The sequence below is a fragment of the Natator depressus genome, chromosome 5 (assembly GCF_965152275.1).
Source record: "Natator depressus isolate rNatDep1 chromosome 5, rNatDep2.hap1, whole genome shotgun sequence".
NCBI classification, from domain to species: domain Eukaryota; kingdom Metazoa; phylum Chordata; order Testudines; family Cheloniidae; genus Natator; species Natator depressus.
Genome location: NC_134238.1, coordinates 133,223,995 through 133,249,645, shown reverse-complemented (window position 1 = coordinate 133,249,645; position 25,651 = coordinate 133,223,995). Strand labels below are relative to the sequence as shown.

General features: G+C 47.1%; 1 protein-coding gene and 1 long non-coding RNA gene across 3 annotated transcripts in view; one reads left to right on the top strand and one right to left on the bottom strand.

The window, feature by feature from the left end:
* Positions 1–13,304, top strand: part of NCBP1 (nuclear cap binding protein subunit 1) — a 58,885-nt gene extending 45,581 nt beyond the window's left edge. Inside the window, exons 18-23 of the mRNA XM_074953708.1 lie at positions 6,093–6,186; positions 7,287–7,390; positions 8,573–8,687; positions 11,207–11,350; positions 11,782–11,895; positions 12,878–13,304. Coding sequence (XP_074809809.1) covers positions 6,093–6,186; positions 7,287–7,390; positions 8,573–8,687; positions 11,207–11,350; positions 11,782–11,895; positions 12,878–12,991 — 685 coding nt within the window. The 3' untranslated portion in view covers positions 12,992–13,304. The remainder of the gene's footprint in view (positions 1–6,092; positions 6,187–7,286; positions 7,391–8,572; positions 8,688–11,206; positions 11,351–11,781; positions 11,896–12,877) is intronic.
* LOC141987870 (uncharacterized) lies at positions 463–7,992 on the bottom strand. Of its 2 annotated transcripts, none has more exons than XR_012639627.1 (3): positions 7,567–7,992; positions 2,342–2,524; positions 463–1,559 (listed from the first exon to the last, which is right to left on the bottom strand). It is a non-coding gene; the product is annotated as an uncharacterized LOC141987870 (long non-coding RNA). The 2 variants fall into 2 exon arrangements; XR_012639628.1 differs by lacking the exon at positions 7,567–7,992 and adding an exon at positions 3,435–3,562.
* Positions 13,305–25,651: the final 12,347 nt, after the last annotated feature.

Genomic DNA, 25,651 nt, shown 5'->3' with positions numbered 1-25,651 from the left:
CCTCTGGTGCCAGTGGATACCCAGAGCACCATACCGGCTTCCTCACCCTCCCCGGATGAGGCGGCCCTGCCCTCTTCCGTCCCACAGGAGGACTTTAGGGCCCATCAGGAACTTTTAAAACGGGTGGCATCAAGCCTTCATCTCCAGGCAGAGGAGCTGGAGGAGCCCTTGGTCTCCCTGTTCAATGTACTGTCATCTTCGGCACCGGGAAGGGTGACATTGCCCCTCCATGAGGGGGTGGCAAGGATCTCAAATACCCTGTGGCAAACGCCGGCTTACCTGGCCCCCATCTCGAAGAAGGCAAAATACAAGTACATTGTACCCACCAAGGGGCACGAGTACCTCTACACCCACCCGATGCCCAACTCCCTAGTGGTCGAGTCAGTCAACCACAGGGAGCAGCAGGGCCAACCAGCCCCCACTCCGAAAAATAAAGACTCAAGGAGGCTGGACACTTGGCAGAAAGGTTTATTCATCCTCGAGTTTCCAGTTGCGGGTGGCAAACCACCAGGCTCTCCTGGGCAGGTACAAATTCAACTTGTGGGGTTCGCTGCCCAAATTCAAGGACTTCCTTCAGGAGCGCGATAAGAAAGAGTTCAAGGCGCTGGTGGAGGAGGGTGCAGCTGCTGCCAGGGCATCCCTGTAGGCGGCGTCAGATGCGGCGGACATGGCAGCTCGATCCATGGCCTCGGCAGTGTCCATGAGAAGGGCGTTGTGGCTCCTGCTGTCCGGGCTGTCCAGTGAGGTGCAGTCAGTCATGCAGGATCTCCCGTTTGACGGCAAGTCTCCGTTTGCGGAACAAACGGATACACAGCTGCATGGCATGAAGGACTCCCACACGACCCTGCAGATCCTGGGTCTTCATGTTCCGGCTCCAGCCAAAACTAAGTAAGTTTAAGCTGCAGCAGGCCCCTGCTCTGGCTGTGCAGCCTAAATACGAGGCTGCCTATAAAAAGTCGGGAGACTATAAGCGCGCTCAGCGGCAGTCACGGCCTGCCCCGCAGCCTGGGTCCTCCAAGGGCAAGCGGCCGGGGAAAAGGCAGTTTTGATGGGACGCCAGGGGGCACCCTGACAGTTCCTGAAGGGGATCCCCCCCTCAATAAAGCTTCCCTTCTGCAATCGGTTGTGTGCTTTCCTCCTGGAGTGGTCGCGACTAACCTCGGACCGCTGGTTCTCATCACGGTCTCCCGGGGCTACACGCCCCCACCCAACCATCCCCCACCCCAGTTCCTTCTGGGGGATCCTTCGCACGAAGCCCTGCTAGAGCAGGACGTGGGGCTGCTCCTAGACCTGGGAGCAGTGGAAATGGTCCCTGGGGAGTTCAGAGGCAAGGGGTTCTACTCCCGCTATTTTCTTATCCCGAAGGCCAAAGGGGGACTCAGGCCCATCCTGGATCTGCGGGATCTGAACCAGTTTATGGTCAAACTCAAGTTCTGCATGGTCTCCTTGGCCTCCATCATCCCCTCCCTGGATCCAGGGGATTGGTAGCCACCCTGGATCTGCAGGACGCGTATTTCCACATCCACATATTCGAGGGGCACAGGCGCTTCCTCAGTTTCCTGTTAATAAATGACACCAAGTCCACGTTAGTCCCAGTCCAGCACATAGAGTATATCAGGGAGCTCCTGGACACCTCGTCAGCCACGGTCTCCCTCCCACCGGACAGATTCGAGACCCTAAAGGGGCTCATTGACACGGTCACAGAGTTCCCTGTGACAACGTCCAGAGCGTGCCTCCAGCTCCTGGGTCACATGTCGGTGTGCACGTATGTGGTCCGCCATGCCAAGCTCCAAATGAGGCCCCTCCAGCTTTGGCTGGCCTCTGAGTACTCCCAGGCCCGGGACAGGATGGACAAGGTCCTCACCGTGCCCGACCTGGTGATTGCCTCCCTTCGGTGGTGGTCCACCCTGAACAACATGCTCCAAGGGGTCCCGTTCTGAGGCCGGGCCTTGTCGTTGGAGCTGGTGTCCGATGCATTGGACCTGGGTTGGGGGGCCCATGTGGGGACCATTCAGACCCAAGGGCTGTGGTCGGCCCTGGAGCTATCCCTACATGTAAATGTCAAGGAACTCAGGGCGGTGCGTCTGGTGTGTGCGTGGCCTTCTGCTCGCACTTATAGGGCAAGGTGGTCAGGGTCCTCAAGGACAATATGGCCTCGGTGTTCTATATCAACAGGCAAGGCAGGACCCAATCCTCCGCCCTCTGCCGTGAAGCCCTCAGACTGTGGGACTTCTGCATAGCCCACGACATCTCCCTGAGGGCCTTCCACCTGCCGGGCGCCCGCAAGAGCAGGGACTTCTCCTCCCAGCACAAGTGGTCTTTCCACCCGGAAGTGGCTCACCAGCTCTTCCAAGTGTGGGGAACTCCCCAGGTGGACCTGTTCGCGATGAGACAGAACTGGCGCTGCTCCCGGTTCTGCTCCAGGGGGGTCTGGGAAAGGGCGCTATCTCCGATGCCTTTCTCCTGTCCTGGTCGCACCAGTTTCTCTATGCGTTTCCCTCCGTTCCCTCTCATCAGCAGGGTCCTGGAGAAAGTAAAAATGGACAAGGCCTGGGTTCTCTTGATTGTCCCGGCATAGCCCCGGCAGCATTGGTACGAGACCCTCATGGGCCTGGCAGTGGCTCCGCCGCAGCCATTGCCGCTCCACCCAGACCTGCTCTCCCAGGACCGGGGCTGCCTCCTCCATCCCAGCCTAGCGGCTCTCCACCTCACGGTGTGGCTGCTCAATGGCTAGGTGGGGAGGAGCGGATGTGTTAGGAGGGGGTCCAGCGCGTTCTTCTGGAAAGTAGACGGCCCTCCACACGGTGTGCCTACTTGGCGAAGTGATCCCAGTTCTCCAGATGGGCCGCCAAGCAGGTGTTTCCCCGGTGGCCGCCCCAATCCAGCTTATCCTCAACTACCTCCTTCACCTCGTCGGTCAGGGTGCACCTGTCGGCCATATCGGCCTTCCATCCGCCGGTGACCCTGACCTCCGAACCCCCGTACATCGTTTTTCATAAAGATAAGGTTCAGCTCCGCCCACACCCCGCGTTCCTCCCTAAGGTGGTCTCCGCCTATCACTTGGGCCAGGACATTTTCCTGCCTGTCCTCTGCCCCAAGCCCCATGCGTCCAGTGAGGAACGCCGCCTCCACACAGTCGACGTGTGTAGGACGCTGGCCTTCTACCTGGAATGGACTAAGCCGTTCAGGAAGTCCTCTCAACTGTTTGTTGCCTCAGCTGAACGCATGCGGGGTCGGTCGATTTCCACCCAGCGCCTCTCCCACTGGATCACCTTGTGCATTCGCACCTGTTACAATCTGGCGGGTGTTCCCCTGCCACCCATTGTAAAGGCACACTCAACTCGGGCCCGGGCCTCGTCGGCTGCCTTTGTGGCCCACGTCCCCATCCAGAATATTTGTAGGGCCGCCACTTGGTCTTCGGTTCACATGTTTACCTCGCTCTATGCGATTGTCTCCTAAACCAGGGATGACACCAGGTTCGGCAGGGCCGTGCTCTGTCCCGGGGATCTGTGAACTCCTCCTGCCTCCAACAGATATAGCTTGGAATCACCTATTGTGGAATACGTATGAGCAATCACTCGAAGAAGAAAAGACAGTTACCTGTTCTGTAACTGGTGTTCTTCGAGATGTGTTGCTCATGTCTATTCCACATCCCGCCCTCCTTCCCCTCTGTCGGAGTTGTCTGGCAAGAAGGAACTGAGGGTGGGGGGAGCACACAGCGCCCCTTATACCACACCATGGAGGCGCCACTCCAGGGGTCGCTGGGGTGCTCCCCCTACGGGTACTGCTAGGGGAAAAACTTCCTGTCTTTTTTGCTGAATCAGTTTCTGTGTAGAATTCAAGCCTTGTGTGAATTTTTGTTTCTATCTTCATCTGTAAGGGACAAAAAAACTCTCACACACATTCCTGGGTTTTATTTTCATGTTGGGTTAGTAAACTCTAGCAAAGACCACAATACAAACAGAGCTGTTACCGGACGGTAATTAGGAAAAGTAAGAGTTGGAAATGAGCACAGTGCAATCAGTATCTTATGACTTGTATCTTTCTCAAAGGTGACTTGCTAGTGCTGTACTTAGTTAATGGTTGCATTATGTCAGAATGCCCCAGATGGCAATTAGATTTCAAAACATACTTGTTACCCTTGCTTTCAGATGACCCTGCGCCCTGGTTTCACGCATCCCCTGCTCCTGCTTAAATGTTCCAGTTGTGCACTGTGCTGGCAACACCCCGACTACCCAGGGGTGGCACAAAGGGGGGCAGGTAAGTGGTGCATTTCTTTACTATATGGCAGAGTTTTGCCAATTTTTTTACATTACCTTTTGGAATATAAAATACCTCTATATTTGCAAAACCCTGCCATATAGTAGGGAAAACCCCTCATATGACCCCCCCCCCGCCCCCCCCCGCTTGCAGTCTGGCTCTACATGTGAGGTCACGAGCACTGCATATATTGGGACATCTTGGAGCAGGAGCAGCTGATAAATAGGTAAACCTATGTGTTGAATGTCCCAAAGAGCAAGTGGCATAACCTTACATTAACTGGGTAACTCCTGTCTACCAACGATCCTTGGTGTTGCGCAATAAAATACCAACTAAGTAATTTTAAATACGACACAAGTAATTGTCAGTATAAAACCATACATTAAATCAAAAGCTTTTTGATAGAAATGTCTTAAATTTGCCTAAGCAAGATAAAATACATCCTAGAATTTTTTACTGGATTTTTGATTCCGAGCTTCTGGTACAGAAACATTTGAACTCGTAGATATTCTGTTGCAACTGTCTAAAATATGTTCTTTAAATTTCTCTTGATCAAACATTGTGTATGTAGATACAATATGCTGTGTTAAAATGTGGCATTTCATGTAAGTACATTCTGAATCCGTTCACTCCCAAATCAGTATATTGGTTTCTGAACTAGCACTGAAACCTGAAATGTTTTCAGGTTATCTTGCTGCTTAAATTCAGAAAGGTGCTACATAAACTGCCACTGAAGAACTGTAGCAATTTCGAACCTGGCTGGCCCCAACCTGCAAGTGATGATACACTGGCAGCCTGCTGTGGCCAGGGAGCCTTCTTGCCGTCACTGGCACACCTGGCACCATCAATTGTAGCATTGGGTCTTAAACGGGTAATTTACATTTTATGTCTTAACAACTTCTGTTATGAACACTCACATTCAAACACCAACAAAACGTAGCAGGGGAGTTGTTGGAGGATCTTCTGCTGTGGAATGTATGGGATAATACACTACAAGGGCATGTCTACACTGGAGCACTCAGATACGTTAAGGCAAATCAACTAAAGGGGTAAGTTAAAAAGTTAAATCCATGCGTGGCTGCTCTCATTCAGGAGAAAAGTGGCAATAATTCGCTATAGATTAAATTCCATTAGGGACTTGTCTACATGAACAATTAGACTGCGTCCAACTGGGGTGTGAATTACTCCACTCTAGCCTGCTGGTCTAGGTCTAACTGTGGGCACCCTGATGACGCACTTTAACAGTTTGTTAGAGTGCTTTAACACACATCGTCAGGGCACGCGCAGACCATGAGACCACAGAAGGCTAGTGTGGGGAAGATTCACACCCTGGCTTGCCGCAGCCTAATTGTTTCACTTTACTCCGAAGTGAGATCATCCACATGGGGGCTTTACTCTCATCGGCTTCAAACTAGTAGTTCATCTGCCTTAACTTTCCAAAGTGTTTCTGTGTAGACATGGCCTATCAGAGAAGCCCCATGAATGGGTCACAGTGAGAGTGTCTGTCTGCACAGCCGGTAGCAGTGAGCCTCCCAGCCTGGGTCCGTGGACTCGGGCTTGCGAGGTTCATACTACTGTGCTAAAAATGGCTGTACAGACAGCACTTTGAAGTTGCAGCTTGGCCTCTGAACCCGCACCCCTCCCTAGCTCTAGCCTGAGCTGCAGTGTCTACGCAGCTACTTCTAGTGCTGTAGTGCGAGCCCCGGTCTGTTGACTCGGACTGTGAGGCTCACTACCGTAGGCTGCGTAGGCATACTCTCAGCCAAACTTTTACTGGACCACTTCAACTACTTACAGAGCATCCACTGATTGCTTTTATTTGTTATAATAAGGTTTCATGAAGTCTTCAAAACACTCGCTGAAAGTGATGAGGGGAAGCTCCATGTGCTGAGGGTTGTGTATGAGGTCTGGAAGAACCATCCACAGGTAAGAGTTGTGGTTTCAGATGTTTATTGAAGCTTGCATTCTCACGATAATCGGATACAACAAAATGAACACTGAGAAGCCTAGAAACGGAATTGTTTGCAAAGACAGCGTTGCATTTTATGCTCACTTTAAAAAAAAAAAAAAAAAAAAGGCCTGGCCACTGTTTACTTAAATTGTTTAGTAGAAAGAATTCAAACTATTTAGTGGTGTTACTAACAGCATCTTAGATTAGATATCACATTTTTATCTGTTTCTCACTATGCTACCTCCTTTCAGCATTTATTCCAAATTGATGGCAATTTGACGTTCATCTTCTCAGTGCAGCATTTGAGTTGCTAACCCTGCAAGAGAATGGCTCTTATTAAAACAGCCGGTTCCACTGGGGTGGTTAATATTATGGAATCATTTCTCTTGATCTTAAGTTTTTTGTAAGAGTTTGTATTACAAAATCTAAACTTGGGCCAAATGCTTCAAAGTGAGAAATAAAAGTCTATCATTTAGAACTTGCTCTGACTGCAGACATTACTTGAAATTAAAAAAAAAAAAAATGTTACGATAAACTTGGGCTCAAGGCAATGTGCTTGTAGAATTGACTGGATCAACTGATCTGGCAGATTGGTTTTGTGATGTGGCTGTTGCTTAACTGAGGTAAATACAACCTTAATTGTTTGGCTGTGTTACTGAGATTCAGCAGTAGTTAGTGCTCACCAATTGAACCAAATGTAGATACAGATTTAGTTAAATTGTTGCAGGTCTTCTAGTGTTAACACTGTGTGTGGGCGATCTTAAAACTAGTTCAGTGTGACCGTCACACCAGCTTACTCGTATGTGGTAAAAACTGCACCTTTAGTTAAACTCCTCTGCACACACTGTTGCCTCAGGTCTCTAGAGAAGCAACTGCCCTTGCAGAGGGCATTCATGCTGCACTAGCTAATGATAGCTGTTAAGCAGAGGGTCACTGGAGAAGCTATAACTGATAGCACCTATTCCTGTGTTTCACACCAGCAATGGACAGGTAGGATTGAATATCTCTTATTACCGCATGTATCGTGATGCTCTAATATAGTAGAGATTTTTTTTTTTTTCCCCTCTCTCACAAGATGATTGCTGTGCTTGTGGATAAGATGATTCGGACGCAGATAGTTGATTGTGCTGCCGTAGCAAACTGGATCTTCTCTCCAGAGCTTGCTCATGATTTTACTAGGTAACAAAACGAATTCTCCGTTGCTGAAACTAACATTCAGTTGGTTTAGACATATTTTCACTTTGTGGATAATGTACACGGAATACTAGTTTACTTTGCTCAAATTCTTGGCTATTATGGTGAGCAAACAATTTTTAAAAAATAAAAATTACCTTTGCACTTCATACACAACCTACCTGTCAACCCCTCCAAAAGGATATTTGTCATTCAACATTCTCCATTTAGAGTTGAGGTGCAGGTTTATAAGGAACCCAAGAATCCATCTTGTCTAGTTTCCGGACAATGGCCTATAACTTCAGTGTGCCTCTGAGGAAGGTACGCCTCTACAGTCACCATGCAAACTGCTTGTTGGCACAGGGACTGTCTTGTTCTGCACTAGTTTAGCACAATGGGAACATGGTATGTGGCTGAGGTTCCTAGGTGCTGCTGCAATACAAATAATAATAATAATTAATTGGGGGTGGGGAGAACGTCCCAGACGCAGACTGGTTCATGTAACTATCGTCTATAATTGCAGGTACTGTTGTTGCTATACCTTTGTGAATTATACTTATCACTCTCAGTCCTATAAGTTAATAGTACATTGTATTCAGATAATTACTTTTTTAAAGTCAGTTTATTTGTTCATATAGTTAGTTACACTGAGTATCCAAATCATTAAAGAAAAGGATACATGACAGTATCCTATGGAGACTCTAGCATCGTGACGTTTAACTCTCTTGACTTAGAACATTCTAACAAAACAAATTCATGATGTGCCTCATGCATTCCTGAATACATTCAAAATAAAACACCACTCATATTCAAGGTAAAATGGAGGAAAGATCCCACTGTTAGTAATAGGAAGACCCACCTGTTTAAGTGTACTCCCCTAGTATTAATATTGGTACTTCACAGGCATAAGTTGCATAAATTGCAAAGGAATTCAGGTTATAGTTGAAACTTTGGAAAATTCTTCCTGTACATGCATTTCTGTAATAGATTATGTACTCTTAATACGTTCTGGTAACACTTGAAACCCGCACTGTTGCTGTTAGTCTGAGTGAGTAAGAAGGTTGGGGCTAAAATACAGCTAAGATTTTAAACGTGTGATTTTTCTCTCTGCTCTTTTACAGTTTACTATTTACTGTGTTTTGTATTTTGTTACCGGCTACAATAAGATTATAATTGGTTCTCTGGTAGGTTCTATATCTGGGAGATCTTACACTCCACAATTCGTAAGATGAACAAGCATGTAGTGAAGATCCAAAAGGAACTAGAGGAGACTAAAGCAAGATTAGCCAGGCAACACAAACGAGTAAGTGTCTTGTTTTGTATCTTGTAAATATATTAGTAGCACTAGTCTATTGAAGTAAAGCCATGTAAATTTCGCATTTACTGCATTTCAGACTAAATCATACTTTTTCTATGGCAGGAAGCATGTCAACTGATATGAGACTTGCTCTGAGAGAGACAAAATAAATATGCTGTTAATGTTTCTACAACATTATACCCATCAGTAGCACATAGATATTGACTTGGATTCCACAGGGATTGTGATACTAACATGAACTTCAAATACAGCTGTAAAGGCTGTTACAGCCAAGAAGTCAAAGTAAATGGAGCTCAGTTTACGTTCCTTTACTGCTTTTTTAGGTCTTTCTCATGAGGTAACTACAAGAGAACAGGTTTCAGAGTAACAGCCGTGTTAGTCTGTATTCGCAAAAAGAAAAGGATTGCATCCGATGAAGTGAGCTGTAGCTCACGAAAGCTTACGCTCAAATAAATTGGTTAGTCTCTAAGGTGCCACAAGTACTCCTTTTCTTTTTACAAGAGAACACTAAATTTTTGTTGCCAACTATAGATGCTTCAGTGACAGCTACCTCTCCGCTAACTCACTCTCGTTTTCTGTTACATTCTTGTGTAGCAATGGAAATTGTATTTTCAGTATTTCAGCTTTACTCTAGTTGCAGATAAAAGGTTCGTCTTCAAACTTGTAGATATATCATTTAGTAACTTGATAAATATTACAGAAAAGCAAATTAGAGAGGCTAGTCATGGTAGAGAAGCTGGGGGACTCAACTGACCTACTGTCCCATGCTTACGCTGCCACTGTGTTCCAGGGCATGCTTCTGGATTTTGACAGTTTCACATACTCTTTTTGTTTGCTCTGAATACATTTTGAATCCCCATGTGTGACCTTACCCCCAGAAGTTACTATACAAGATGTTAAAGCTTTAAACGCTATTCCTTGTGTGTAACGACTTCAGTATTATTTTAAAACACATTATTTTGGTTCCAAGGATAACTGAATGCCAAAATAGATTAAATGGGAAAGCTGATAATGTCTGAAGAAACTGATTGATTGACATCCCAAACTACACTTGTGGGGAAAAAATTGAGTCTTGCCCCTCCACATAAAGTCTGTATGTGCATTAGAAGCACTTAGTACCTTGAATGTTTTCTCCGCTTATCTTTAGCATAATTAGTTTTATTTAATGCATTTCCGGTTATGTTGGAATTCAGTTCTGAACAATATTGTAGACTGTGTTATGTGAACAATGCTCCCCTGCACTATATCCTTAGATGACTGGACCTATAATGTGTTAATGCGGATATAAGCCGTTTTGAAGAAAGGTTACATCCAGGGCTGCAGAGGAAGAAAAGTACTTGCTTGTCAGTTTTTATGCAAGCAATCACACCTCTTGGATTACTTAACACGGGGGCCCTAGTTTTGTCGTCCTAAATTGGTTTTGCATATAGTATTTCTACAAATATTTGAAATTTATAGCTGTTTAATTTCTGGACAGATGTGCAGAAAAACAATCTTTTGTGAGAATAACAAAGCAAATAATACCTGCAGTCAAAACCTTCATCTGCCTAATTCCTTATTTCCTACTAAACTGCATTTAGTTCTTTGTATAACTTCCCTTGACTGACTCATGGCTAGTTGCAAATGGCAGTTCTGAAGATGCTTTTTTTTAAAATAGATTAGGGGGACAGACAGTAACTGTTATCTAAATTTTTCTTTCGTAAGGAGCACCACAGTGAGCCCATGTCACAATTACAAGGGCTAACTGCACCTCTCTCCCCTTCCTGGTCTCCGAGTGCACCCTCTCCACTGTCCGGCCTTGTGCCTTTACCTCTCCCGGGGTACTCTTAGACCAGGCCCAGCATGCAGGATATTAGCTATGTGCACACCCAGCAGATTCTACTGCGTTCTGGCACCTGCTGTTCTTCCATTCAGGAGTTTGTGACCAATGGTGTGTTTGTTGACCGGGCAGCCTTTCTAAACCAAGATGGTTTTTTTTAGCAGTAGAAACAAAGCACTTAAAGATTTTAAGACAACCTTACCATCCCTGGCAGGTAAACGAAGCTGGCCTAACTTCTTCAGACATCTCCACTGAGTGTGGGTGTGTCTGTCTGTTTGGTTCCATCGGACAACTCCCCACCTCTCGGGGACGAGGGAGGAGGAATCTTCCTTTTTAAACCTGTTGCAGTTCTTTTGATCTCCTGGTTCCCAGGCCTTGTCCTGTCCTGGCAGCATCTCTTCTCAGTGCAAGTGTTTGCTGAAAAGTGGTCTATCTTTAGCTATTCCTCTTCCCTACCAGCCCCATGTAAACTAAAGCAGCATATTCATATAGTAAACAGCCCACGAATGCAGTCAATTTACAGTATTGATAAATGATTACAGAGCAGCTCCACTTCCATTGAGGCCTCATTAGGCAAATTGCTAGCAGCCATGCACATGTGTTGTGGTATGGGCACTACCAGGATCTCACTAGCTACACTTTACCGCGGTTGGCTGTGTCATAACTTTGTTACTTTCACTTTCAGCGAGACAGTGATGATGACGACGACGATGATGACCGAAGCAGCGATAGGGAAGATGGACCATTGGAAGAGCAGATAGAACGCTTGCAGGAGAAAGTAGAGTCTGCTCAGAGTGAACAAAAGAATCTCTTCCTTGTTATATTCCAGGTAACGGTGTGGGATTTTGTCCCTCTGGCAACCCTCAACTTTTAAGGGGACTAGAATTCGGAGGGTATGGGGAAGGATGAATAGCTTTACTATGGAAGCTAGTAATGTGGTCCAGCCACTCCAGAGCAAGAAACTTCTAGGTTTCCCCTAGAGAGGATTTGTTCAACTTCAAAGTGTTTGAATAAAGGAGTTCTTATACCAGATTGCGCCTTTCTTGAATAAGCAAAAGGCAGTGTTTGTCTAAATGCAGTGTTTAGTATCTCTTAATTTAAATGAATTATTCAGACTTGATTGTTCAAAACTTCTGTCTGTAGAATATCTCATGGATTATTTTGTCCAGAATAATAACTCACTAATCTTAGATAAGTATGTTCCTTCATGTTCCAAGACATGCTTAACCAGTACTTCCTTAAAACTATTCTCTTTTTTAGCGTTTCATTATGATATTAACCGAGCATTTAGTGCGGTGTGAAACTGGTGGGATTGATGTAATTACGCCTTGGTACAAGAACTGTATAGAGAGACTGCAACAAATCTTCTTACAGGTTGGTCTCGTTCGGCAGGTGGATAATGCTTAGTGATTTGAGAATCAGTCCTGTTCATCTAGCCTCATCCACTTCATTTAATTAAGACAGCTGGCTGGGGCAGTGTTGTCCTAATTGGTTAGCACAGGGGGTTGTGCGTAGGTCTCCTTGCTTCTAATCCCAGTTTTGCCAGTGACTGTTACTGGAGGTAAACTATTTGTTTAACTATCCCTCCATTGTAAAATGGATGTAAATACAAAGCGTAAGGGATATATCAAGACTCCATGCTTGTAAAGGCACTTGAAGATCCGCTAAGAGGTGCTATTATATGTAAGTGCCAAGAATGGATTGAGAGAGGGTAGTTGTAAAAACTTTATCTGTGAAATGACTGCAGCCCTGGGAGGGAATGTTTAAAGACCCCCTATTACACCACAAGAACGTTGGAACTCTGCTGTTTCTTTTTAATATCTGGTAACCAGTGTAAAAAGACTAAAGTTTTAGGTGACTTGGCTGAAAGTGACAGGCCAAGAAATTGAAAGTGGTCCTCTCTGTGAATACTAGTAACTGTACAGGATGTGGTATGTAATTCTTTGCGTGGATCACTCTCCCGTATTTGTAAACAAAGTTTACATGGCCTCCTAGTAGTATATTCAATCCTACAGTTACCTGCACGCATGTGCAGAGGCTCACCCACAATGCACTTCAGGATCAGGACTGCAGAGTCACCATTGCTAGCGTTTTCCAGCTTGTTTCGCACAGGGAGAGTACAGCACTTAGCAATACAAGATATAAACGCAAATGCAGTTTCTACATCCTGTCATTTCTCCAGGCTACACCTTCCTTGCAGGTGGTAGAAATTACGTGCAGCCCTGCCCAGCACCCAGCGTAGCCCTAAGTTCTGGCCAAAAGTTTGGCTCCTGTGTTTGATGCATGTTCTTTTCTCTGCATGTTTTGGTACATAAAAGCGACTAAGAGTACTAAAGCTGTCTGTCTCTCTCTGCAGCACCACCAGATAATCCAGCAGTACATGCTGACCTTGGAGAACCTTCTGTTTACAGCTGAACTGGACCATCACATATTGGCTGTGTTTCAGCAATTCTGTGCTCTGCAGGCCTGAGAATTTTTCACATGCTGAGTCTTATCTGCAGGACTTAAACCGATTTCATATTTTTAAACAAAAAGGGGAAAACTTGACGTGGGGAAGGAAGAAGCTTTGAATTCAAGATGGCTTAACATGTTCTTCTGCATAAATGATGTACAGTACTCTACCAGACATCAACTGTTTTAGCATCCTAGGCCTTTGCTATGACTGGTAGAGGACTGGTGTGGAATAATTATGAATTCTTTTAATTTGTCCTTTAATTTTAAATGATTTGAATGTTGGCTTCATCATAGCATTTGTTTTTGTTTTTTTTTTTTTTGTTTCTGCCCTCTGTTGTTTATATAAAAATAAATAGGGAAAATATTAGAGAATTGGTTACCTCTGCCTAATCCTTAAAACAAACAGTTCCCCCAATTACCATAATGTGAAGCAGGTCATAGAGCGTCTTGTGAATGTGATAGACATGCAACTCTTCAGTGAGCAACTCGATAAATTCTCTTTAGTTAGGCAGAGGAAAAGTATCTTAACTTCAGGCATGTGAAACGCTGAGTCAAGCTTACAAAGTAGTCTAGAGCATATGATGAGTTTATTACCAAACTGAATAGACTTTCACAGTTTGAAAGAGAATGGTTGAAATACAGTTGAAATATGTTTTTTAAATCTATTGTCTGGTCTTTTTTTATTACAGTAATTACAAACATTATGCTGCTCATAAACATAACTGTTCATTACAAAAGATTTTGTAGGAAGTGTTAACAATTGGGAAGCTTCATGCTGACATCGTCTGAGGAATATATTGCTACTTTCCAACACCCTAAAAAGATGAGTTACCACCTTACAGTGCCTAGCAAAATATCTAAATTCTTCAGATAATAGAAGCACTTGCAGGGTGGGTCCCCTTCAAATTAGATTCCCCTTGGATGCTCTCTGAATCAGGCAGTTCCCATTTGAACACTGTGGACAGTGTACCATCCTTAAACTCTAACCTCTCTCCCAAGAAGAGACTGAATACAAAATATAAATGGGTTAATTTTTTATCATTGATTGTAACTTTTCCACCAGCAGTCTTATGGTCCCCTAAGAACTTAAGAATGGCCATACTGAGTCAGACCAGTGGTCCGTCTAGCCCAGTATCCCGTCTTCTAACAGTAACTGATGCTAGATGCTTCAGAGGAAATGAACAGAACAGGTAATCATCAAATGATCCATTCTCTGCCATCCTGTCCCAGCATCTGTTAGAGGTTTAGGGAGTTGAGCATGGAGTTGTCCCTGACTACCTTGGCTAATAGCCATTGATGAATCTATCTAATTCTTTTTTGAACCCAGTTATGCTTTTGGCCTTCACAACATCCCTGGCAATGAGTTCCACAGGGTGACTGTGTGTTGTATGGAAAAATACTTCCTTTTGTTTGTTTTAAACCTGCTGCCCATTAATTTCATTGGGTGACCCTGGTTTTTGAGTTATGCGTGGGGGTAAATAACACTCTCTTTTTTTTTTTTTTCCCCCCCCACACCAAAAATGATTTGATAGACCTCAGTCATATCCCCCCTTAGTTGTCTTTTTCCCAGCTGAAAAGTCCCGGTCCTTTTAATCTCTGTTCAAACAGAAACTGTTTCATACCCCTAATCATTTCTGTTGCCCTTCTGTGTACTTTTTCCACATCTCATACATCTTTTTTGAGATGGGGCAACCAGAACTGCATGCAGTATTCAAGGTGTAGGATGTACCATGGATTTATATAGAGGTATTATATTTTCTGTTTTATTATCTATCCCTCCTAATGGTTCCTAACACTGTTAGCTTTTTTGACTGCCGCTGCACAGTGGATGGATGTTTTCAGAGAGCTATCCATGATGACTCCAAGATCCCTTCCTTGGAGAGCTAATTGAGACCCCATTGCTTTGTATGTATAGTTGGGATTATGTTTTCCAATGTTCATTATTTTGCATATATCAACATGGAACTTTATTTACCATTTTATTGCCGAGTCACCCAGTTTTGAGATCCCTTTAACTCTTCGCAGTCTGCTTTGGACTCTACCGTCTTGAGTAATTTTGTATCATCTATAAATTTTACCACCTCACCGTTTACCCCTTTTTCCAGATCATTTATGACTATGTTGAACAGCACTGATCCCAGCACAGATCCCTGGAGAGCTCTATTTACCCCTCTCCATTCTGAAAACTGACCATTTATTCCTACACTTTGTGTTCTGTCTTTTAACCAGTTACTGATCCATGAGAGAACGTTCCATCTTACACCATGACAGCTTATTTTGCTTAAGAGCCTTTGAGGGACCTTGTCAAAGGCTTTCAAAAGTCCGAGTACACTATCACCCTTGTCCCCATTTGTTGACCCTCTTAAAGAATTCTAATAATTGGTGAGGCATGATTTCCCTTTATAAAAGCTGTGTGGACTCTTCCCCAACACATCGTATTCACTTGTGTGATAATTCTGTTCTTTATGTAGTTTCAGCCAGTTTGCATGGTACTGAAGTTAGGCTTACTGGCCTGTAATTGCCAGGATCACCTCTGGAACCTTTCTTAAAAATTGGTGTCACACTAGCTATCCTCAAGTCATCTGGCACAGAGGCTGATTTAACATACCACAGTTAGTAGTTCTGCTGGTTACAGAGTAGCAGCCGTGTTAGTCTGTATCCGCAAACAGAACAGGAGGGCTTGTGGCACCTTAGAGACTAACCCATTTATTTGAGCATGAGCTTTCGTGAGCTACAGCTCGCTGCATCGGATGCATTCAGTGGAAAATACAGTGGGGAGACTTATAACTGTAGTTCTACAGTTTCATATTTTAGATCCTTCAGAACTCTCGGGTGAATACCATCTGGTCCCGGTGACTTATTACGATATCATTCATTAATTTTGTTCCAAAACCACCTCTACTGACACCTCAATCTGAGACCAGTCCTCAGATTTGTCACCCAATAGGAATGGTTCAGGTGTGGGAATGTTCCTCAATCCTCTGCAGTGAAGGCCAATGCAAAGAACTCATTTAGCTTCTCTGCTACGGCCTTGTCTTCCCTGAGCGCTCCTTTAGCACCTCGCTGTCCAGCAGCCCCACTGACTGTTTGGCAGCTTCCTGCTTCTGAGGTACTTAAACATTTTTGCTGTTAGTTTTTATCTTTTGCTAGTTCTTTGAATTTTTTTGGCCTGCTTATTATACTTTGACTTGCCAGAGCTTTTGCTCCTTTCTATTTTCCTCAGAAAGATTTGACTTCCAATTTTTAAAAGATGCTTTTTTTGTCTGTAACTGCCTCTTACTCTGTTTAGCCACTGGCATTTTTTGGTCCTCTTACTGGATTTTTTGTATTTGAGATAGACATTTAATTTTAGCCTCTATTAAAAATGTAAAAGTTTCCATGTAGCTGGCAGGCATTTCATGGTCTCCTGTTCAGAGCAAATCCAGCTATATATATATATATATATATTGCTAATGATTGAATTCCCCATTACTATTACCTGTCTCTTCCTAATAACGGGGCTCCCCTCTCTCGGAGCGGTATCCTCCGTGGAAGAGGGCACCATGACCTCATCTGGAAGGAGGATCCGAACTATGGAATCATTTCCCTTCATTCCAGTTTGATCTCCTTTCCCAAGATATTCCTCTTCCTCCTCAACAGCACAGCGGCTCTCGGGGCAGGTCTTCACTACAACCCGGATCAACACTCTGAGATTGATCACCAGCGGTCGATTTAGTGGGTCTAGTGAAGACCCACCAAATCGACAGCAGATCTCTCTCCAGTCGATCCCTGTACTCTACTCCAGATGAGAAGGCAGGGCAGACCCCGTGGTTACTCGACCTAAGGTACATCGACTCCAGCTACATTTATTCACATAGCTGGAGTTGCGTAGCATAGGTCGACTTGTCGCGGTACTGTACAAAGAGCCTCAGATTGAGGGCAGGACTGCTCTGCTCTGTTCCTCTCTGTCTCCCAGTTCAGCCGCTCTGGTCTCCAGAGCTTGTACTCCGTTTCTGAAGGCCATGAGCTTGCTTGCAGCAAGCGCACACATCCGCCACCTGCCCCCAAGGCAGGTATTCATACGTGCTGTGTTCAGGGCAGTACATTGGAGAGCCCCCACTCTGCTGCTGGACTTCTGCCTGCATTCTTTTTGCTCCTTCAGCTTTTTTGTAGGCGATGGGGGGGCTAATATTGGCTTAAGTTCAGAGAATGTTAATCGGGTGTATCTGGCTTTCACAGTCCCTCTCTCCCATCCCTCGCAAAACTGCCCTTTGCTGGCCCTGTGTTCACTGGCCCGTCTGGTCACTTACAAGCTGGCTTTTTAACCCCCTGTTCTTCGAGTAGTGTCCCTATGGGTGCTCCACTGTTGGTGTCTGTGCGCCCCTGTGCCTCTGATTGGAGATTTTTGGTAGCAGTGTCTGTTGAGCCCGCGTCTGTGCCCTTCCTCCCTCCCTCGTGGTCTGCCTTGAGGCTGTCTAGCACTGCACGGGCGAACCCCCCTCACTTCCTTCTCTGCTGCCTTTGGCCTCAGACGGAATGAGCAGTCGTCCCTTCCTTATCTGTGTCATCAGCATAAGTAGTGTTCGTTTTGTTACCTTTGTTCTCCTTAAAAGTAGTTAGGCTAGTGTTCCTTTATTTTATTTTATTCCTTTGGTCGGGGGGCGGGGGGGGAGAGAGAAAGGAAAAGAACTTCAGTTTCCTGCCCTGTCTGGGAGCATTTTCCTCCCCCACACCCAAGGCATCTAGTAGACCAGGGGCGGGCAAACTTTTTGGCCTGAGGGCCGCATCGGATTTCGGAAATTGTATGGAGGGCTGGTTGGGGGCAGGGGTCGTGGCCCGACCCCCACCTCCTATCCACCCTGCCCCCCTATCCACCCCGCACCCCTGAGACTCCTGCCCCATCCACACACCCCCACTCCCTAACTGCCCCCGGCCACCCCATCCAACCCCTCCTCTCATTGCTGACTGCCCCCCCCCGGGACCCCTGCCCCATCCAACCACCCCTTCTCCCTGTCCCCTGACTGCCCCCCGGCACCCCATCCAACCTAATTCCAGTTCTGCAGTTTCATGCTGGAGTCTGTTTTTCAAGTTTTTTTTGTTGAAGAATTGCCACTTTTTTAGGTCTAAGTGACCAGGGAGATTGAAGTGTTCCCCTACTGGTTTTTGAATGTTTTAATGCCTGATGTGAGATTTGTGTCCATTTATTCTTTTGCATAGAGACTGTCTATGAAACTGCAGAACTGGAATTAATTTGCAAACTGGATACCGTCACATTAGGCCTGAATAAAGACCGGGAGAGGTTGGGTCATTACAAAACCCAAACCTAATTTCTCCCCACTGTTACTCACACCTTCTTGTCCGCTGTCTGAAATGGGCCACTCTCATTCCCACTGCAAAAGTTATTTTTCCTCCCTTGGTATCCTACTGTTAATTGAATTGTCTTGTGAGACTGACCTCACACTTAGTAAGGCAACTCCCATCTTTTCATGTATTTATTCCTGCTCCTGTACTTTCCACCCATTGCATCTGATGAAGTGGGTTCTAGTCCACGAAAGCTTATGCCCAAATAAATTTGTTAGTCTCTAAGGTGCCACAAGGACTCCTTGTTGTTTTTGCTGATACAGACTAACACGGCTACCCCTCTGAAACCTGTCACAAAAAGAACAGATTCAGACCATTCTTAGAGATGGTCAGTTAATAGCCAGACTGACAGTGGTACTGAGGCGGGTTGTGGTTTGTGATTTGGGTTTTTTTGGCTACACCTCTCTAGATTGCACAAAAAGCTACAGACTTCCAGTTTGAAGGGACATACTCTTTGCGGAGAAGACAGATTTTTCTCTCCACATCCTGAAGGATTCTCAGACCACGTTACACTCCTTAGGAATCCATACTGTGGGACAGAAGAGCAGATAGACCTCTCAACCACACCACAGGTCACAATCTTCTCAATACCCACCATCTCTGTGCTGTTATGAGCCACAGTGTAAGAGGACCAGGGCTCAAAAGTGGGAATAGTCTGCATCCCAGTTAGTGACCTCTCAAACTGCCTCTTTTGTAAGCACTTTTGATGAGCTGGTTGAGGGCCTGAACAATGATACCTTACAGCATCAGCTGCCATCTATACACCTGTCACGCCACTCAGAAGCCCTACTTCACAGCAGTTAGGACCAGCTCATTGCCCTCATCTTCCCATGGGACAAGGCCCACTTGTATGTTTTTCCCATTTTCCTACTCGATCCAAGTTTCTGTTGAAAATTCAGCGAGACAAAGCGAGAGTTATTCTGATTGTCCATCTTAACCATGACAAGTCTGGCTCCCTTACCTGACACAGATGGCAATATGCCCTCCTGTTTCTCTTCAGCCCATTCCTCACCCGCTCTTTCAAAACAATGGGCTGACCCTTCAGCTGAAAGACACCTTGCAACACAACCAAAAGTTGACCACTCGACATACTTACCTACAGAATGGAAACGATTCCACATTTGTGTCGTTCCAAACACACAGACCCAACCTCATCTCTCCTCCCTCTGATTTTGCACTACATTTTAAACTCTCACTCAGCTCCCTTAAGGTGCATCTCGTGGCGAAAACGGCTTCCCACTAATGCGTAGATTCTTTAAGGGCATTGGGAATCTCTTCCCGCATGTGACACCACCCCGCTCTAGCCTGGGACTTTAACCTAGTTCTCAGGGCTAGTCCTCTGAGTCTAGGGCAACTTGTTCTCCCTTACGCCTGTCCATGAAGACAGCATTTCTAATTGCCATCACCTCAGCTAGGCACATAGGAGAAATAGCGGCCTTCATGGCACATCCATCATTCATGGCCCTTTTTTTTTTTATAAAAAATAAAATAAGACAATAACTCTAAGGCCATATCCCAAGTTTCTCCCTACTTTCTGTGCACTTTCCACATGAATCAACAGATCCATCTCCCTGATTTTCCCCAAAACCACATTGTGACAACCGGGAAAGAATTGTGCATATGCTACATATTAGAAGGACATTAGCATTCTACTTAGGCAGAACTAAAGACTTCAGGAAATCCCCTAAACTCTTCCTTTCGTCCACAGAAAGATCCAAAAGTTCTGTGATATCAGCTCAAAGACTATCCAAATGGGTCTTTAGTTGCATTAATCCTTATCAAGGGTGCAACTTGCTTCCATCCAGAGTCCATACGTACTCCACAAGGACAGTTTCTACCTCAGTCACATTCCGTAGGGATACCCTTATCTCAGCAATCTATATAGCAAAGACTTGGGCCTCTGCCCATACTTTCGCAGAACATTATGCGATCACTGAAGAGTTGACTGCTGACACCATCTTTGACTCCACAGTACTCTCTGTAGTAAAAGACTCCGCTCCGAAGTCCCAGCCTCCAGGGGTGGGTGCTGCTCGGGGGTCACCTACCGTGGACCACCCATAGGGACACTACTCGAAGAAGAAGAGGAAGTTACCTTGTACAGTAAGATGGTTCTTCGAGATGTGTCCCTCTGTGGGTGCTCCACAACCAACCCTCCCCCCCTCAACTTCGAAGTTCTCTATAGGGCTCTGCAGTAGAGAAGGAAGTGAGGGGGGGTTCGCCCGTGCAGGGCTAAATAGCCTTGAGGAAGGGAGTGCACATGCATGGGTTCAATGGACACTGCTACCAAAAATCTCCGATTAGAGGCACAGGGGCGCACAGACACCAACAGTGGAGCACCCATATGGACACACATCTCAAAGAACCTTCGTTACTGCACAAGGTGAGTAACTTCCTCTTCACCCTTAATTAGCCCAGCCCCCTTGTCAAGGGACCTTAAAGGGGGTAGGGATTAAAGAACAGGATTAGAGCCCCGTTAGAAAGTGCTCAGCATTGCCTAGCAAAGCAGCCATCGGACAGAAGTTACAGGATGTATGTCTGCAGACGTGCATTGCTGTAGCTTCTGGTCTGCAGCAGGAAGTGCAGCAAAAGCTTGAGAAATCGCTTCTGATGGAGGCAAGTGCTCCAGGGAAAAGCTGGTGGTCACTTTCACAAAGACAAAGGAGAATACAATCATCCTTTATTGCCTGCTGTCTCCCACTGAGGAAGCCAGCCCATACAGCAAGGCTCATCTTTGTTCAAAGATGCCCATTGATCCCAGAATGGTGGTTTTCCTGTAATCAGCTTCCAAACAGTAGAAAACATTCGTGTCTGCGGACTAGACCCTGAAGCATGTTAACAGCCTTCTATTCCTGACAGCCCCTAACTACCTCAGGCACGTCATTCCCCAACAGGGCAGAATATGGGGGGTTGGGTCAATTTGATGAATTTTCCCAGCATATTATTCTGTAGCCTTGTCAAATAATGATAAGAAACCGTATGTAATCAGATGTAGAAATCTGCTGCTTAATCCAGCAAAGAGATCTACAATACAAGCCAAGTTTGAGAAAATCAATTCAGTATTTCTAAATTTGTGTGTGCTGGGATCCCTGGGGTGCAGCCTGGGACTGTGGAACCACTGCACCCCCTGAACTCACCAGCCTGGGCTGTCTCTCACAATGCCCTGCTAGTGACCAGCAGCAAACCCCTCCAGGTGCTGTGATCACTCAGCACAACCACATGTGGAGCCCCACACCCAGCTAGATTGCATGAATGCTCCCAGAGCTACTCACGAATCATACAGAGCAAGGCACCAGCCACATCTCCTCCCCCAGCTCCCAGCCTTGTACCTCAGGAGTACGCCGTCTTGCACTGCTCAAGCTGAGCATTGCAAATTTATTAATTGGGTCACCACTTCATCAATGGAAAGTGGCTATACACCAGCCTTTGCAAACCTGAGCAGATTTGCCACACACTTCAGGCAAACTCAGTGGTAAAAATAAACAGTGAAAGAAGTTTGACTACAGAAGATAGGCAAAAAGTCAATCACTTAAAATCTGAGTGGTTACTAACAGAAAATAAAATATAAGCACACAGTCTAAACTCTCACCCCTATTAGACTTGGCAACATCTAGATTAAGCAGCTTTTCTCACCCCACTGGATATTGCAGTTCATAGTACACAGGTTTCACCCTTGAAACTTGGGCCAGTCTTCTCTTTTAGAGTCTTAAGTCATCTCAGTATCCTTGTTGCTTGCAGCATAAGTGGGGGCAGGAGAAAGGTGAAGCGTGGGCCCCATGTTCTGTTTTACACCCTTAGTCCATGTGCTTGGAGAACACAAGTCTGGGCATGTCTGGGGGTATTGCTGAGTCCCCAGGCAAGGTTGAGCAATTCCCCTGATGTGGCCTCATGCAGGAATCTCAGTTGCCTGATGCACAGTCCAACATGGATAGCAGCAACATTAGATTGCTTTTGGCATTCATGGAACAGCTGAACACGGTGGAATGTCGCTTTTGGGTTCAGGAAGCTAGTACTGAGTGGTAGGATAAGACAGTTACCTTTTCCATAACTGGTGTTCTTTGAGATGTGTTGCTCATGTCCATTCCACAATAAGCGTGTGTGCTTGCCACACGCACCGGTGCTGGAAGTTTTTCCCTTAGCAGTTCTCGTAGGGGAGCATCCCTAGCAACCGCTAGAGTGGCGCCACCATGGTGCGGTATAAGGGGCACTGCCGGCTCCCCCTACCCTCAGTTCCTTCTTGCCAGTCAACTCTGACAAGAGGGGAAGGAGGGCAGGATGTGGAATAGACATGAGCAACACATCTCAAAGAGCACCGGTTACGGCAAAGGTAACTGTCTTTTCTTCTTTGAGTGATTGCTCACGTGTATTCCACAATCCATATCTGTTGGAGGTGGGTTCACAGACACTCGGGACAGAGCACTGCCCTGCTGAACCCGGCGTCCTCACTAGTTTGGGAGACGATCGCATAATGCGAGGTGAACGTGTAGACCAATGACCATGTGGCAGCCCTGCAAATGTCCTGAATAGGGACGTGAGCCAGAAAAGGAGCCAACGAGGCTTGCACCCTTGTCGAATGCACCCTCACAATCGGCAGCGGGGGAACTCCCACCAGGTTGTAACGAGTCTGGATACGTGAAGCGATCCAGTTGGAGAGCCGCTGGGTGGAGATCGGCCAACCTTCGTGCATTCAGCCGTGGCGATGAACAGTTGCGAAGACTTTCTGAATGGTTTCGTATGTTCCAGGTAAAAGGCCAGAGCCTGTCTCACATCTAGCATGTGGAGGCGGCGCTCCACACTGGATGCGTGGGGCTTGGGACAGAGCCCTGGCAGGAAAATGTCCTGGCCCATATGATAGGTGGAGACCACCTTAAGGAGGAACGAAGGGTGTGGTCGAAGCTGGACCTTGTCCTTATGGAACCCTGCGTACGGGGGTTCGGAGGTCAGGGCTCAGAGACCTGCTCAGCAGACATGATCACCACATGAAAGGCTACTTTCCATGAGAGGTGGGACCAGGAGCATGTAGCAAGTGGCTCAAATGGAGGTCCCATAAGCCTGGCCAGCACCAAGTTCAGGTCCCACTGAGGGACCAGGGTCCTAACATAAGGAAAGAAGTGATTCAAGCCCTTAAGGAATCGACCGGTCATGGCATGAGAGAATATCGTGTGGCCCTGCCCCGGCGGGTGAAAAGCAGATATGGCTGTCAGATGCACCTTGACAGACAAGGGCGCTAGGCCCTAGGCCCTGAGATGAAGGAGGTAATCCAGTATGAGCTAGATCTGGGCAGTCACTGGTGAAACGCCCTGATCGGTAGCCCACCAGAAAAACCAAGACCATTTTGCCAAGAAGGCCTGATGCGAGGAGGGCCTCCTGCTCTCCAGTAGGATGCGCTGGACCCCCTCCAAGCAAGTCCTCTCCTCCTGGCCTAACCATTGAGCAACCATGCTGTGAGGTAGAGGGCCGCTAGGTTGGGGTGGAGGAGGTGACCTCGGTCCTGGGAGAGAAGGTCTGGGAGGGTTGCCAATGGCCACGGCAGGGCGACAGCCAAGCTCATGAGAGTCCCGTACCAGTGCTGTCTGGGCTATGCCAGGGCGATCAGAAGGACTTGAGCCTTGTCTGTCTTGATCTTTTCCAAGACCTTGCTGATCAGCGGAAATGGCCGGGGAAGGCATGCAGAAGCTGACCCAACCAGGACAGAAGGAAGGCATCGGAGATCGTGCCCATACCCAGCCCTCTTTCCCCCCCGCCCCCCTGCCCGGAGCAAAAATGGGGACACTGGCCGTTCTGCCTGGTTGCAAAGAGGTCAATATGTGGAAAATCCTGTGCACCACCTCCGGGTGCAGTGACCACTCGTGCTGAGAGGAGAAGTCCCGGCTCAGCCAATCCCCCCGAACGTTTCAGACGCCCAGTAAGTGGTGGGCTTCCAGGGCGATATTGTGGGCCATACAGAAGTCCCACAGCCTGAGGCCTTCCTGGCAGAGGGCTGGGGAGCAGGCCCCGCCTTGCCTGTCAATGTAGAACATCGAGGCTGTGTTGTCCATGAGATCCCTGACTACCCTGCCTACTAGGCATGAGCAAAAGGCCACGCAGGCTCGACGGACCTCCCTGACATTTATGTACAGGGCTAGTTCCTGCATGGACCACAGACCTTGGGTCTGGAGGTTTCCCACATGGGCCCCCGACCCCAAATCCGACGTATCGGACACCAACTCTACAGTTGGGGGCCAGTCCCTGAACGGGACTCCTTGGAGCACGTTCCCCGGCGTGGACCACCAGCAGAGGGAGGTTAGTTCAGGTTCGGGCACAGTGAGGACTTTGTCCATCCTGTCTCTGGACTGGGAGAAAGCCAGCCAGAGCTGAAGGGGCTGCATCCTGAGTCTGGCGTGATGAACCACGTACGAGTATGCTGACATATGACCAGGAGCTGGAGGCATGTCAGTCACAGAACCCTCGTGATCACCCCGATGAGCTCCCTCAGGGTTTCGAATCTGTCACGGGGGAGGGAAGCTCTGGCCGATGTCACGTCCAGAATCGCTCCAATTAACTCTGTGCATTGCACCGGTACCAACAAGGATTTGGTGCTGTTTACCAGCAGCCCCAGTTTGGAGCATGGGGACAGGAGGAGTGTTACGTGATCCTGCACCTGTGATCTGGAGCTGCCTTTGACCAGCCAGTCATTGAGGTAGGGAAAAATCTGGACCCCACAATGCCTGAGAGAGGCCACTACCATAGACATACACTTTGTGAAGACCCTGGGAGCCGTCAGTAGGCAAAACTGGAGGACAGTGAACTGGTAGTGTTCCTGCCCTACCGCGAAGCAGAGGAAATGCCTGTGGCCCTCGAATATGTGCATGTGGAAGTACGCATCCTGGAGATCGAGGGCGGCTGGGTGCCGGCGATCTACGCCTGGGGCTGCGGGAGCAGTGCTGCGGTGGGGACCTCGAACGGGACGAAGAATGGGAGTGGCATCGATGTCCGTACTGCGAGGGACTATGATAGCTTCTCAGAGTCAGTGATCTCCGTCGTCTGTCCTGCTCCCGGTGGGGCACACTCTGATCGCAAGGTTTGCGTTTCCTTGAGGCGGAAAGGTGCCTGGAACCCCTGCTGCTCGGCACCCAGCCAGACAACCTGGTGGGGGTCGACGGGGACCGGTGTGGGCTGCGCGCAGGACGATCACTGCGTGGAGAACAGCTTCGGGAACTTTCCCTCAACTGCGAGCGGTACTGTCTGGGTGGCGACTGTGGAGGTCCAAACGCCGGCTTGCCTCTGGACCAGGGAGCTGCTGGCGTTGCTGCAACCAGTACTGGTAGAGATATAACGTCTCGAGCCACCTGCAGGGCCT